The 13,355-nt window shown below is 36.1% G+C and overlaps 1 protein-coding gene across 8 annotated transcripts in view; it reads left to right on the forward strand.

The window, feature by feature from the left end:
- The window catches only part of TOPBP1 (DNA topoisomerase II binding protein 1), a 61,194-nt gene that overhangs the window by 38,455 nt on the left and 9,384 nt on the right, over window positions 1-13,355 (forward strand). For 7 of the 8 annotated variants that reach the window (XM_072792684.1, XM_072792688.1, XM_072792687.1 and 4 more), the window contains 8 exons: window positions 3,608-3,731; window positions 4,281-4,427; window positions 4,550-4,652; window positions 5,765-5,957; window positions 7,520-7,740; window positions 8,786-8,952; window positions 9,176-9,287; window positions 12,385-12,548. In XM_072792684.1, the coding sequence (XP_072648785.1) occupies window positions 3,608-3,731; window positions 4,281-4,427; window positions 4,550-4,652; window positions 5,765-5,957; window positions 7,520-7,740; window positions 8,786-8,952; window positions 9,176-9,287; window positions 12,385-12,548 (1,231 nt within the window). The remainder of the gene's footprint in view (window positions 1-3,607; window positions 3,732-4,280; window positions 4,428-4,549; window positions 4,653-5,764; window positions 5,958-7,519; window positions 7,741-8,785; window positions 8,953-9,175; window positions 9,288-12,384; window positions 12,549-13,355) is intronic. The other variant, XM_072792686.1, reaches the window with a different exon arrangement.

Raw genomic sequence — 13,355 nt, forward strand, 5'->3', positions numbered from 1 at the left:
ATAGTTATAAGTATCTTAATGTGTTTAATGTATCTGTTGTAGAAAATCTTTTTACGGGATCCCTGGGTGGCGCAGCGGTTTGGCGCCTGCCTTTGGCCCAGGGCGCGATCCTGGAGACCCGGGATCGAATCCCATATCAGGCTCCCGATGCATGGAGCCTGCTTCTCCCTCTGCCTGTGTCTCTGCCTCTCTCTCTCTCTGTGACTATCATAAGTAAATAAATAAAAATTTAAAAAAAAAAAAAAAAAAAAAAAGAAAATCTTTTTACTTGTTTAGACTAATATTTGTATTACCTGTTTTATATATATTATTATATAATAACTACTATATGATTATGTATTATTATACTCCTCTTACCTTTTACCACTTTCTGGCTCTTAGTATGAACCAAGCTTTATCTTGTTTCATTCCCACAGGAGTCCTTTGATGAGAATATATACTTTTGTCAAAATTGAATGCTTTATTGTTGATTGTTTTTGGATGTGAACTTGATGTAAGACGTAAAAGGAGGGGATCCCTGGGTGGCTCAGTGGTTTAGAGCCTGCCTTCGGCCCAGGGCGTGATCCTGGAGTCCTGGAATCAAGTCCCACATCAGGCTCCCTGCGTGGAGCCTGCTTCTCCCTCCCTCTGCCTGTGTCTCTGCCTCTCTCTGTGTCTCTCATGAATAAATAATAAAATGTTAAAAAAAAAAAAAAGGCATAAAAGGAACCTCTAGGACTTGAATTTTAACAAGACTTAAAATTCCCATCTTCTTGGTGTGAAAAATAGAATCTGAAATTCCTGAATAAGATTTTAACTGATTAAAAGTTTGCATTCAGTCAGTTCCTTGGGGTGCCTGGGTGGTGCAGTCAGTTAAGCATCTAACTCTTGGTTTTGGCTCAGGGTCATGAGATTGGACCCTATGTCGGGCTCTGCACTCAGCAAGGAGTCTGCTTGAGACTTCTCTCTGTCCACCCCCCAACTCTCGCACTCATGCTACTCTAAATAAATAGATAGATAGATGATAGATAGATAGATAGATAGATAGATAGATAGATAGATAGATCAATCAATCTTTAGGGGGAAAAAATCTATTCCTGAAAGGGATTTCTCAGGCTTGGTGATACATGGAGGGAAGAACACTTTAATATGTGCAGGTTACAATATTCATATGTTCATAGGGCAGTCTGTCCTCAAATGAAACTGTCCCACTTGTTCCCATCCATAAGCTAGAACCAGAACATCCTGAAGAGATCATCTGACACTGCCCCCCCACTTCTCACAGTTAAACATTGAGACCAGATCTCCTCAGCATGTCATAGCATTACCTCTTCTAAAAGGATTTCACAAATATAACAACTACTTTTTTTTTTTTTTTTTTTTAAGTAGGCGCCATGCCTAGTGTGTAACCCAATGCAGGGCTTGAACTCACCACCCTGAGATCAAGACCTAAGCTGAGATCAAGAGTCAGACACTTAACCAGCTGAGCCACCTCATAACTTAACTATTTTTATAATTTTAAAAAATGAAAATCATCAGAAGGCTCGTAATCATAGAGTATATGTTTAGTGTGCAGATGCCTGTGCCTGATGACACTGGAAGAAAACGGTGTATTCATATGTTTGCATATGTATGTAAAATCACTTAAAATGCTGCAGCCACAAGGCTGAAACAGATAAAGAGACCTAGATACCATGAGCAGCATTACCAAGAGTTGTTCACAATTTAGCAAAGTTACAAATTAAGCAAAGTCTAGTCTTCCATCAATTACTTAGTAGTTGGATGTTCAATATATTAGTGTATATTTAAACTGAAAAAAACCCCACTTATGTTTGAGGGTAAAACAGGCTTCTAGACTCCTCTAATTTTATAAAGAGACTTTTTTTTTACCTCTGAATTTGTGTCAGAACATTAGAAAATCATGTAAGATACGGGATAATTGTATGTAAAACTGTTCCTCAGAATTTCTAGCATCCTTTGACCTTACTAAGGCTAATAGCCCTCCTCATCTTATAAACATATACTGTAACAACCAAAATCACTCCCACAAATTTACAAAGTAGCTTGTAAAGTAAATTAACAATTTTGCTGAAAGCACTGTTGTAGACTAGGGAGTGGGCAGGTTAACCATCTGTTTTTGTAAGTGAGGTTTTATTGGAACAGAGCTCTGCCTCTTCATTTCCATATTATCTATGGCTGCTTTCATACAAGGCAAGTATTGAGTAGTTGTAACTTTTTACAGTTGAAACTATAACAACTTTCTGCCCTGAAAAGCCTAAAATACTTATCATTTGGCCTTTGAAGAAAAAGTTTGCTAATTCCTGATCTAAACCATTTATGAAGGTTGACAGTCTATGAAGGATCTCTGAGGACTGAAACTCAGTTTCCATATCATCACAGTGAGGAGTGAAGCAAGATGAATCGGGCAGAAATGTTCCTCTATTTTTTAAATTATCTTTATAATTTATGTAAGTTTGTATTGTTTTCCCTAACATCAGAAGTAGAAACTATTAGAAAGACTTTAACAACTAAATTAGGCAAGATGTTCTTTACTATTATTTTTAAGGAAACAGACAATAGAATAGGAAATAGAGATGTTTATAATATAATTTAGAAGGATATATGCGTGCCTTCTTAATTTGTTAAACTTGGCTATTTAAAAAGTTTGGATATATTTCTTATTTAGGAAGTGGAAAGTATGTTCAGTGTCCTTAATGAGAAACCTCTATTTATTTTGGTGATTATATTCAGAAATACAATTTTTACTTTCTCTTTGTTTTTACTTGATTTTCTGAAGGATGGCATATATTTTATAATTTTTGGATTATTTTCCTAGGTCAGAAAACTATTACAGGGGAAGAATTGAGAGATTGTAGCATAATATAATTGTGTAGGTTTTTAAGTAAAAACTGGCCCTACCACTTACTGAAAGGCCTTAAATGTGTTACTTAACCTTCAGTTTCCTTATCAGTAAAGTGGATATAATATCAGTGTGTTAGGATTGTTGAGAGGAATAGGTGAGATGTTGTGTAAAGTACATAATTTATTATGGCATAGAGCAAATGTACAATGATTAGTGACTGCCAATAACCAGAGGACAGATTGGATACTTTGCCTGTTTTATTATTTGAAAATAATGTTACTATAAAGTGATACTCATTGTAAAAAAGAAAATTTAAACAATTCAGAAAAGTATAAAGAAGGAAATAATATTTTTAAAGAATACCTTTCCAGGGTAGCCCTGGTGGCGCAGCAGTTTAGCGCCGCCTGCAGCCCGGGGTGTGATCCTGGAGACCTGGGATCGAGTCCCGCATTGGGCTTCCTGCGTGGAGCCTGCTTCTCCCTCTGCCTGTGTCTCTGCCTCTCTCTCGCTCTCTCTGAATGAATAAATTAAAAAAAAAAAAAAGAATACCTTTCCAGATATCTTTCTGCACTTACATACCTAGAGATATATGTGTAAAATTTGACGACCCCCCCCCCCAAAAAAATGGAGCCTGTCATTTAATGTCCATGTTTACTCTAGATTGTGAATGTTTTTGAAGGTGAATATATTCTATTGATAGAGAGTAATGATCACCTTCAACTCAGGTATTTCTCTTAGTTACGTGTTTTTTAAAATTTGTTTCAGATGGAGTTTTGATGAAACCGTGACTCATTTCATTTATCAAGGCCGACCAAATGACACTAACCGAGAGTATAAATCTGTAAAAGAAAGAGGAGTACACATTGTTTCAGAGCACTGGCTTTTAGAAGTAAGCAGTACTTTTTTCCTTCCCTATCTATTAAATGAAAATGAATACAAACACTATTTCAAGACACAAGCCAGTTTCCATGTATGTAAACAAGTTCGATAACCTTAGTTAACAGTGCACATTTCATGTCTTTGGCATTAAAAACTTAGCTCAGTCCCTAAGTACTTAACAAGTCTTTTAATTTCTCTCTGATTCTTTTCACTAATTAAAAATGATGTGAAGGGTAATGTTATGATAATTTAAGGAGAATTAATTTAGCATGCTAATGCAGTTTAGAACTTTTCTAAGTATTCCCAGGAGTATGAATGATACCTTGACAAAAGCATAGGAGTGAGATCTTACTCTTCAGTGTACATAACATTAAAAAGTGAGAACAATTTTGTCACTTGTATGATGGACATTTCAGTGTCACCTACTTTTCAGAACTTTAATTCTGCAAAATTTTGCCATCTTAGGACATAATATATTTGTTGTCCTTATTCTACTTAATGTAATTTATTCACTAAGAGGTTTTTCAGTCCTGTTTTAAAGCATGCCATTATATTGCAGTGTGCCCAAGAGTATAAACATCTTCCTGAATCTCTTTATCCACATACTTATAATCCCAAAATGAGCTTGGATATCAGTACAGTGCAAGATGGCAGAATCTCTAATAGTCGACTGCTCTCAGCTGATTCAACGACAAAGGATGATGAGGTAGATGATACGGATAACACATTTACCGTCTCCTTAACCTGAATGGATAATCATATCATACAGTGCTATGGAACTTATGCAGTGACTTGGTTTAAGAAATTGTAACTTTTCTCCTTGAATAGCCAGATCATTTGCCTGGAGAAGAAAACGATATAGACAATATGACCACCAGTAATAAAGAATCCGCAACATCAAATGGAGATGGAAGGAATGACTCTAAAGGAGGTAAAATATTTTAAATTGCAAAAAAAAAAAAAATTATACATATATATCTTCCATACGAAATGCTTCCTTTGCATGGAAAAACAAAGTTGTTTTTCATTCACTATAAAGCATATATTTGAGGATTGAATTGAAGTTCCATGCCAATCATTAAGTAATGATATGCAGAGCTTTAGTGATTTATTAAGTGTCAAACTTGTGAAATCTGTGGGACTAGGTATTTTACAGAGTTAGTGAGATACAGCCCTATTCTATTAAAGGTAGGTGGAGTTGGTAGTTTTGTAAAAATTTGGTTTTTGGTTCAGTTCTTTTTAGTAACTTTCAAAAAGCTTTAGTATATATATAATATATTGTAACAGTTTATGGTGTTAGAAGAATTAAAACACGAGATACATTCACCCTACTTCCTCAGTGTCCTTTGACTCTGTTTTGAGTGACTCTTAGCAGTGCTTCATTTTGAATCATCTTTCACAATTGCATGAATGGCTATTTAGCCCATCGCTTTTATGGGCGTCCAGGCTATTTCTGATTTCTTAGTATTAACAAAGAGTGCTGCAATGAGTAACTTTGTATCTATAGATGTCCTATTTTTAATGGATTAATATTTTCTGTTTTCTTAACTCATCTTACCCTACTGGAGCTTTCCCGATGACTTACCTATTTAGTCCCACTCAGTTCATTCCAAAAGTGTTTATTTCATACCTATTTTTGTGTTCGATCTATAAGAAAAGATAAATACATTGTGGTCTGTTTTCAGGGACCACAGGGGGAAATAACATATAATAATTCCTGTAATGCATCTGAGTATGGTACATAACACAGGAGAGAGTCAGAAGCAAGCAGAGAGCTCTACAACAGGGATAATTACCAGGTCTTAGCAGTGTGTCTTGGAAGGGCTTCTTGTTTTTTTTTTTCCCCCCCACATACAGTTGTCCTGGTAAGGACTGCCTTTATGTTCTGCAGTATTCCTAGTCTTAGTACATTACTGTAGCCTGTAGTAAGAATTCAATAAATATCACGTTAATAAATTTATGTCTATCCAAATCTAGATGAAATAGTTAATGTGAATGAGATACGATAAAAAGAAATCTAATTGGTATAATTTGTGTTTCAAGCTCTGACACAGACTTTGGAGATGAGAGAGAATTTTCAAAAGCAGCTGCAAGAGATAATGTCTGCAACATCAATAGTGAAACCTCAGGGACCGAGGGCTTCCCTTTCAAGAAGTGGTTGTAACAGTGCTTCTTCAACCCCTGATAGCACTCGCTCTGCCCGCAGTGGGCGAAGTAGAGTCCTGGAGGCACTGAGGTATGTATTTGTCACTGATGGCAGAAGGAAGTGACCAGCGGACTTGAGAGAAGGGAACTCATTTAGGCTCCTGCTGGCTCAGTTCCATGAGTTAAGCCTAATTTTGCATCCCTCCCTCTTTTCTTTGTCAGCAAAGCAGATTAGAATATCAGGACGAGGAAAAGAGTAATATTACTGGGCTTTTATTTAGCCCAAACTTATGTACGTTGTATATAGATACTATATTGGTTGTGCAACCTTTGACTGGCTAGCTTTTCCCCCTTCCCCTACTTCTAGCTTTTTCTCCTTCCCTCCCTTGTTCCAAGCGGTTCTAGAATTCTTCTTTGAGGTAGAAACAGACAAAGGTTTGTTCCATACTAAGCAACTGCTTCATTGTGGTGTGATTAATATTTTTTATTGCCTCCCCTGAAAAAGAAATGATTTTAAGATCCAGTTTGCTTCATTTAAAATGAATTCAATGGGCAATTCTCTCTGTTCTTTCATGTTAGTATTAATATTAGTTCTAAATTAAAGGTATTTCTTATTAGAACTACATGTATTTTATTTTCTTTTTACAAATTTATCCTTTAGGAAATGTGATCACAGTTCTCAGTGTGATATGACTTAAGTTCAGTAGCATAACTTCATCTTTTTCCTGATAGAATCTCCAATTGTATGATGAACGTTAGGGGACTTGTATCTTAAATTGATTGCTAGAACTATGTATCTATCTTAAGCTACATATGTATTTCATGAGGCCAATTCTGTATCTGCATACTGAGTGAAAGTGGCTTTTTTTTTTTTTTAAATATACTTTAGGTCATGTTTTGTCATTACAGAGAGCCTAAATTTTGTGCCAAGTCAGAGTAGATAAATACATTCAGAATAAAAGAATGAGGCGAATGAACTCTGGGATACCATCAGCTTTCATAAATTATTTTTGCTAAGATTCCTTTTATATATTTATACATAGAAGGAAAATTGTTGGTATTATATTTACTTTCTAGTGGAATTGGTACAATTATGACACAAAACACACTTTATTCTAGTTCGGAATATAGCTGATCTTAGACTCTGAGAGGTTTGGTTACCAAGAGCCAAAGGGACTTTCTTTTAAAGCAGTTTTTATAGTACCCTTCCTGTGTAATTACAGTTCTTATTATTTCAAGTGATAAAAATACAACCACTGGTAAGCAAAGTAACTAGTTTTCTAAACATTACCATGTTTCCCTAAGCCTATATAATTAAGAGAAATTCTATTTTTAAATGTAGCAATCATTTTAGAATTTTAAAACAATTTCCTGACAGTAAACTTTCCCTTTTGAAGTTTTAAATATATGGACGTTTAGTTAAAATAGATGTTTTCTTTTCTAACTAAAGCATTTTTGTAAGTTTCTGGAAGAAATATTTTAAAAAGAAAAAATGTCCCCACAGTTCATTTATTCAATACTTTGAGGTGCTTACTCTGCTAGATAGTGGGTATATAAAGGTGAGCCTCAAATTTGCAGTCTAATTTACAAATTTATGAGTGTAGATTTTGTTATAGCTATATTTTTATTAAAATTGTCACTTGTATTCTTTAGGCAGTCTCGTCAAACGGTACCTGATATCAACACAGAGCCCTCCCAGAATGAACAGATCATTTGGGATGACCCGACAGCCAGGGAAGAGAGAGCAAGGCTTGCCAGCAATCTGCAGTGGCCTAGTTGTCCCACACAGTATTCTGAGCTTCAGGTTGACATTAAAAAATTGGAGGATTCTCCTTTCCAGGAGCCTTTACATGATCCAGAAATTGCTGAACAGGGTAATGAGAAGAAATCTATACATTTGTTTGCATTAAGTGTATGTTGACTTCTTAAAACTAGATAAGCACTTGGGGTTCTCTGAATTTAACACATGTAAACAAAAAACTTACTAGATATTTCTGATTTGAGTTTAATGTAAGAGTCAGAGAAATAATTATAAATTGAGGCAACTCTGTATCAGTAAAATTGAAGAATATTTTTGGCTCTTAAATATGGAAATTGAGGATTGGACAGTTTTTTCCAGACATAGTTTTCACTATTGTTCTTTCTCTCATTCCTTTGTACATTTGTATCCTTAATGTTTGTCTTTTTCTCAGTCCTCTTATTTTCACTAAGCCTTCTAAATTCCACCCAGCAGGTACCTAGATTTGTTCCTTGGATTTGTAGGTGTTCCTTTCTAAATTCTCCTAGTTTTTTCCCTTGGGCTTTACCTTGAAGACAAAATGATTCCTGTCTTTCATCTTTGGTCATCTTTTTCCCCATTTTCTCGTATCACTTGAGCATGCATCTGCACTAGCTAGATTTTCTTCAAGTAGAGCACTGCTTTCATTTTATAAGTTTGGGTTACATTTTACTGTTGAAACCTTAGTATTTAAAGAAAGGGTTGGCAGAAGCCCACAGATAACACTATTTGCCTTTTAAAAAGCTAATTAAGGGCAGCTCGGGTGGCTCAGCAGTTTAGCGCCGCCTTCAGCCCAGGGCGTGATCCTGGAGACTCAGGATCGAGTCCCACGTCGGGCTCTCTTCATGGAGCCTGCTTCTTCCTCTGCCTGTGTCTCTGCCTCTCTCTCTCTCTCTCCTCTCTGTGTATTCTAATGAATAAATAAATAAAATATTAAAAAAAAATAAAAATAAAAAATAAAAAGCTAATTAATTACATTTATTTAAAAGCTCTAGACATAGGCTACTTCTTTTGCATGTACTTTTTACATTCCAGAATTTGTGTTTAATTTCATCTTGGTTAAGACAGATGAGAATATTTGCCCGAATTTGTTCTTAGTCGTATTTGGATAACATCACACTGCAGCATTTTATTGCCCTCAGCAGTCTGTGATCCCGGAAACGTGTGTGTGACTGAAGCCCCAAAACACCCGACCTCTGAAGAACTGGAAACACCAGTAAAAGACAGCCACCTGATCCCTACACCTCAAGCTCCCAGTATTGCCTTCCCCCTAGCCAACCCACCTGTGGCTCCACACCCTAGAGAAAAGGTTAGTTTATCCTTTTATGATTGCCTTTTTGATATTACTGTTATGCTGCATTAAAAATTTGCTGTCAGTATGAAGAGTTCGCAAATGTTGAAACCTGCATTTCTTCATGTTATTATTTCTGTATTTGAGAAAAGATTAAAAATGTCACTTTAAAAAGCCCATATACCTGATTGATAACCTTTTTAATGTTAATTCTTTCTAAAATAAAACTCTTCCATTTCAGATTATAACAATAGAGGAAACCCATGAAGACTTGAAAAAACAGTACATATTTCAGTTGTCGTCTCTGAATCCTCAAGAACGTATTGATTATTGTCATCTGATTGAAAAACTAGGTACAAGTTTTTTTTTAAGTCAAAAATGTAACCTTATTTGGAAGGCAGTATAGTAGCATTTCTAAGATCTACAAATTGAGAGGAAAAAAGATGGGTGGGGCACCTGACTCAGGTAGAGCACGCCACTCTTAGTCTTGGGGCCATAAATCATTGAAATTACAAACTTAAAATAAAACTGTATTTTAATGAAGTTGAAGGTATGGTAATACCTGGAGAGGAGCTCCTTTCTATGTAACATTCTTATTCTACTGTTGTCAACCTCTCCACCTGATGTCATTCTGGTGCTCTATAGTAGGACTATCCAATAGAAAGAGAGCCACATACAGAATTTTAAACTTAGTGGTAGTCACATTTTATTTTATTGTTTTTTTAAAGATTTATTTATTTATTTATTCATGAGAGACACAGAGAGAGAAAGAGAAGCAGAGACATAGGCAGAGGGAGAAGCAGGCTCCATGCAGGGAGCCCGATGCAGGACTTGATCCCAGGTCTCCAGGATCACACCCTGGACTGCAGGCGGCGCCAAACCGCTGTGCCACCGGGGCTGCCCAGTAGCCATATTTTAAAAAGTAAAAAATCAAGTAAAATTAATAAAACATTTTATTTAACCTGCTGTACACAAAATATTATATTCAACATGTAATCAGTATAAAATATCAGTGAGATCTTACTTTTTTTCCTAAGTAGTTTTTGAAATCTGATATATATTTTGCACTTTTAGCACATCTCAATTTGGGCTATGCTGCAAGTGTTTGATAGCCACATGTGACTAGCTGTTACTGTATTAGAGCAACTCTACAGAATTAAGAAAAGTATAGGAAGAGAACTTAATCTGACAGGTTGATACAGAGAAAACATTAGGAAATAATGGTTGTTTTTAATAATAGCCCTGAGTCATCAAGAAAAGATTAAATGTTAGTGCTGTCCTTTTAAGATTGTGGTAAATTATGATAGATGTTTTTGGGTTTTGTTTTGTTTTATTTAGATTTTATTTATTCATGAGAGAGGCAGAGACAGAGGCAGAGGGAGAAGCAGGCTCCATGCAGGGAGCCCGATGTGGGACTCAATCCTAGAACTCCAGGATCATGCCCTGGGCCAAAGGCAGGCGCTACCACTGAGCCACCCAGGGATCCCCGATAGAAATCTTAAAAAAGATTTCTGTCAAATACAGAGTTGAGACGCTATGTTTCTTAGAAACTGGACTCACGTGGAACACTGTTTCCCAGTCACCTAGCAAATGAGATGGAGTTCTAAATCAAGATTTTTTTTTAATATTTATTTATTTGAAAGAGAAAGCATGAGCGGAGGAATGGGGAGGAACAGAGGGAGGGGGAGAAGCAGATGTCTTGCTGAGCAGAAAGCCCAATGCAGGGCTCAATTCCAGGACCCCAGGATTACAGCTTGAGCTAGGGGCAGACACTTAACCGACTGAGCCACCCAGGCACCCCATAAATCAAGATTGTTAAGCTTTATCTGGAGCTCTCAGAATGGAAGAAGATGCTCCAAGCATCTGTCCTCCTGTATTTTATTCCATCTCTGTAAACTCTGGCAAGAGAATGGTCTAGAAGAGAGGCAAATGAGGACAGATTGTACTGGAATGGAGTCTGAGTGGGAAGTTTTTGATACCAGAATGCAAAGAGACCCTTCATCTTATAAATGAAGCAACTGTGGCCAGTTGATTTACATAAGTAAATCTATTATGTTGTCTGGGTTACCGAATAAATTTGTTAAATAGAATTAGATCTCAATATAATATGGAATTTTCACCTTCTTGTTTTTTTGTCATTCTGATCCTGAGTGAGTTATTGTGTACTTGTGTCATCATGGGTAGATGGCAGATAATCATAGTAACCTACCTTCAGAGAGTTGTGAAGATTAATTAGTTAATAATCCTGAGTACTTTCCACAATCCCTGGCATATAGTATGTGGTCAAACAATATTGCTTCCTTTATTAGTTATCTGTAAAGCATGAGTAGAGCTCTGATGTTTTGTTGAATTCTTACAAAGTCTTTAATACAACTTTGCCTAACCAATAATCAAGTTAACTTCTGAAGTGTAAATCAAAAATCGATCAGTCAAAAGCCATGCTTTACATAAGCTTTTAAGCCTTCTTTCCTCAAAATCGGACATCATACATCTGTGAGAAGAGGGTTCAGCTTCTGCCTGCTGCTTCATGTTTCCCTAGGGTGTGTGTTTTCCTCCCTAGCTTCTGTGTTGTTGAGCTATTGACCTTATTTCCACTCAAAAAATTTTCTGCTTTTACTCTTTAGAAGCCGTTTCTTGACTTCCATCTCCCTGGTTACCAATACTCAGTGGTTGGAAATTGCAAAAGTAGTTGAGACTTAAAAGCTATAACAGTAGTAAATGGACTCTGTTTATATTGGGTTTTTTTTGTTTTTAATATCTTAATTGTAACAAGCCAAGTACAGACAAACAGAAAAGTTTGAATAAGGATTTAGTATTGAAATAGCAAAGAATTTTTGTTAATTTTGGTCTGATAATGGCATTGTGGCTGTGTAAGAAAATTACCATGTATTGCAGAGATGCATACTGAATGGGTAGGGGTAGAGTAACATGATGTCTGGAATTTACTTTAAAATAGTTAATGGGCAGCCTGGGTGGCTCAGCGGTTTAGCGCCGCCTTAGGCCCAGGGCGTGATCCTGGAGACCCGGGATTGAGTCCCACGTTGGGCTCCCTGCATGGAGCCTGCTTCTACCTCTGCCTGTGTCTCTGCCTCTCTCTCTCTCTCTCTCTCTCTCTCTCTCTCTCTCATGAATAAATAAAATCTTTAAAATAAATTAATTAATTAAATAGTTAAGCCAAAAAGAGGGTAGACTGAAGTAAGGATGGCAAAATTTTGGTAATTTTGGAATCTAGGTGGCCAGTGTGTAGGGTTTCATTTTACTATTTCTTTCTATTTTAATTTTTCATTAAAAAATATTATTTTATAAAAATATATGTATGTGAAGTAAAATAATTGTCAAAGTTTTTTGGTTTATTTGGTGCATTTTATTTATAAATAATTTGTAGAGTTGACGTTTTTTCTAGGAAGAAGTTAAGAATTTCAATAAAGTATCAATTTTTCTTTACTTTAGGTGGATTAGTAATAGAGAAGCAATGCTTTGATCCCAACTGTACACACATTGTTGTGGGACATCCTCTTCGAAACGAGAAGTATTTAGCTTCAGTGGCAGCTGGGAAGTGGGTACTTCATCGCTCCTACCTGGAAGCATGCCGGACTGCTGGGCACTTCGTGCTGGTGTGTATTCAAATTAATATGAAGAATCATTTTTCTTTAAAAGCATCTGCCTCAGGTCATGATCTCAGTCAGGGTCCTGGGAATCGAGCCTCAGCGGGGAGTCTGTAAGTCTTAATAATTGATTCCAGTATCCACATAATCATTCATATAATGGAAATAACCAAATATGTCTAGTTAGATTATACCGATTTTATAAGGTCCACATTAACAAAGTAAAAAAAAAAATTTTTTAAGAGATTACAGACCCAGATTCTTAGTTATATCAGTTTTGTTTAATTTGAATGTGGACTTAGTTTTTTTCTCTTTGGAATAACATTAGAAAATGTGAAGATTATCTCATCATAAGCTTTATCTTTACTGCCAGCCCCTTAAATATTAAGTTGTCTGAAATATTTTGGCTCCTAACTAACCATCACAGTAATATCTGTCATGCAATTTTTGAAGTTTTCAATCAATATCCCTTAGGGATCTGATTTCTATGGACAGGTAGTCAAGCTATTAACACATACCTCCACTGAGAACATGTCCTTCTATGAAGTTCATCTTATAATAGATGAAGCCTAGTAATCTGAATATTACTAATTACTAAGGTGTAGTTACTATATTTTTTAGAAATGTAGCAGTATTTTTCTGATTTCTAATTAAAAGCCAGATATACTTAGGGTGCCTGGGTGGCTTAGTTGGTTGAGCATCTGCCTTTGAGGTGGCAGGGAGTCTGCTGCTCCCTCTCCCTACCACTCCCCCTGTTTGTGTGTGCTCACGCTCGCTGTCTCTCTCTCTCAAATAAATAAAATCGTTAAAAATATA

This window comes from Canis lupus, chromosome 22, assembly GCF_048164855.1.
Source record: "Canis lupus baileyi chromosome 22, mCanLup2.hap1, whole genome shotgun sequence".
In the NCBI taxonomy this organism is placed as follows: Eukaryota; Metazoa; Chordata; class Mammalia; order Carnivora; family Canidae; genus Canis; species Canis lupus.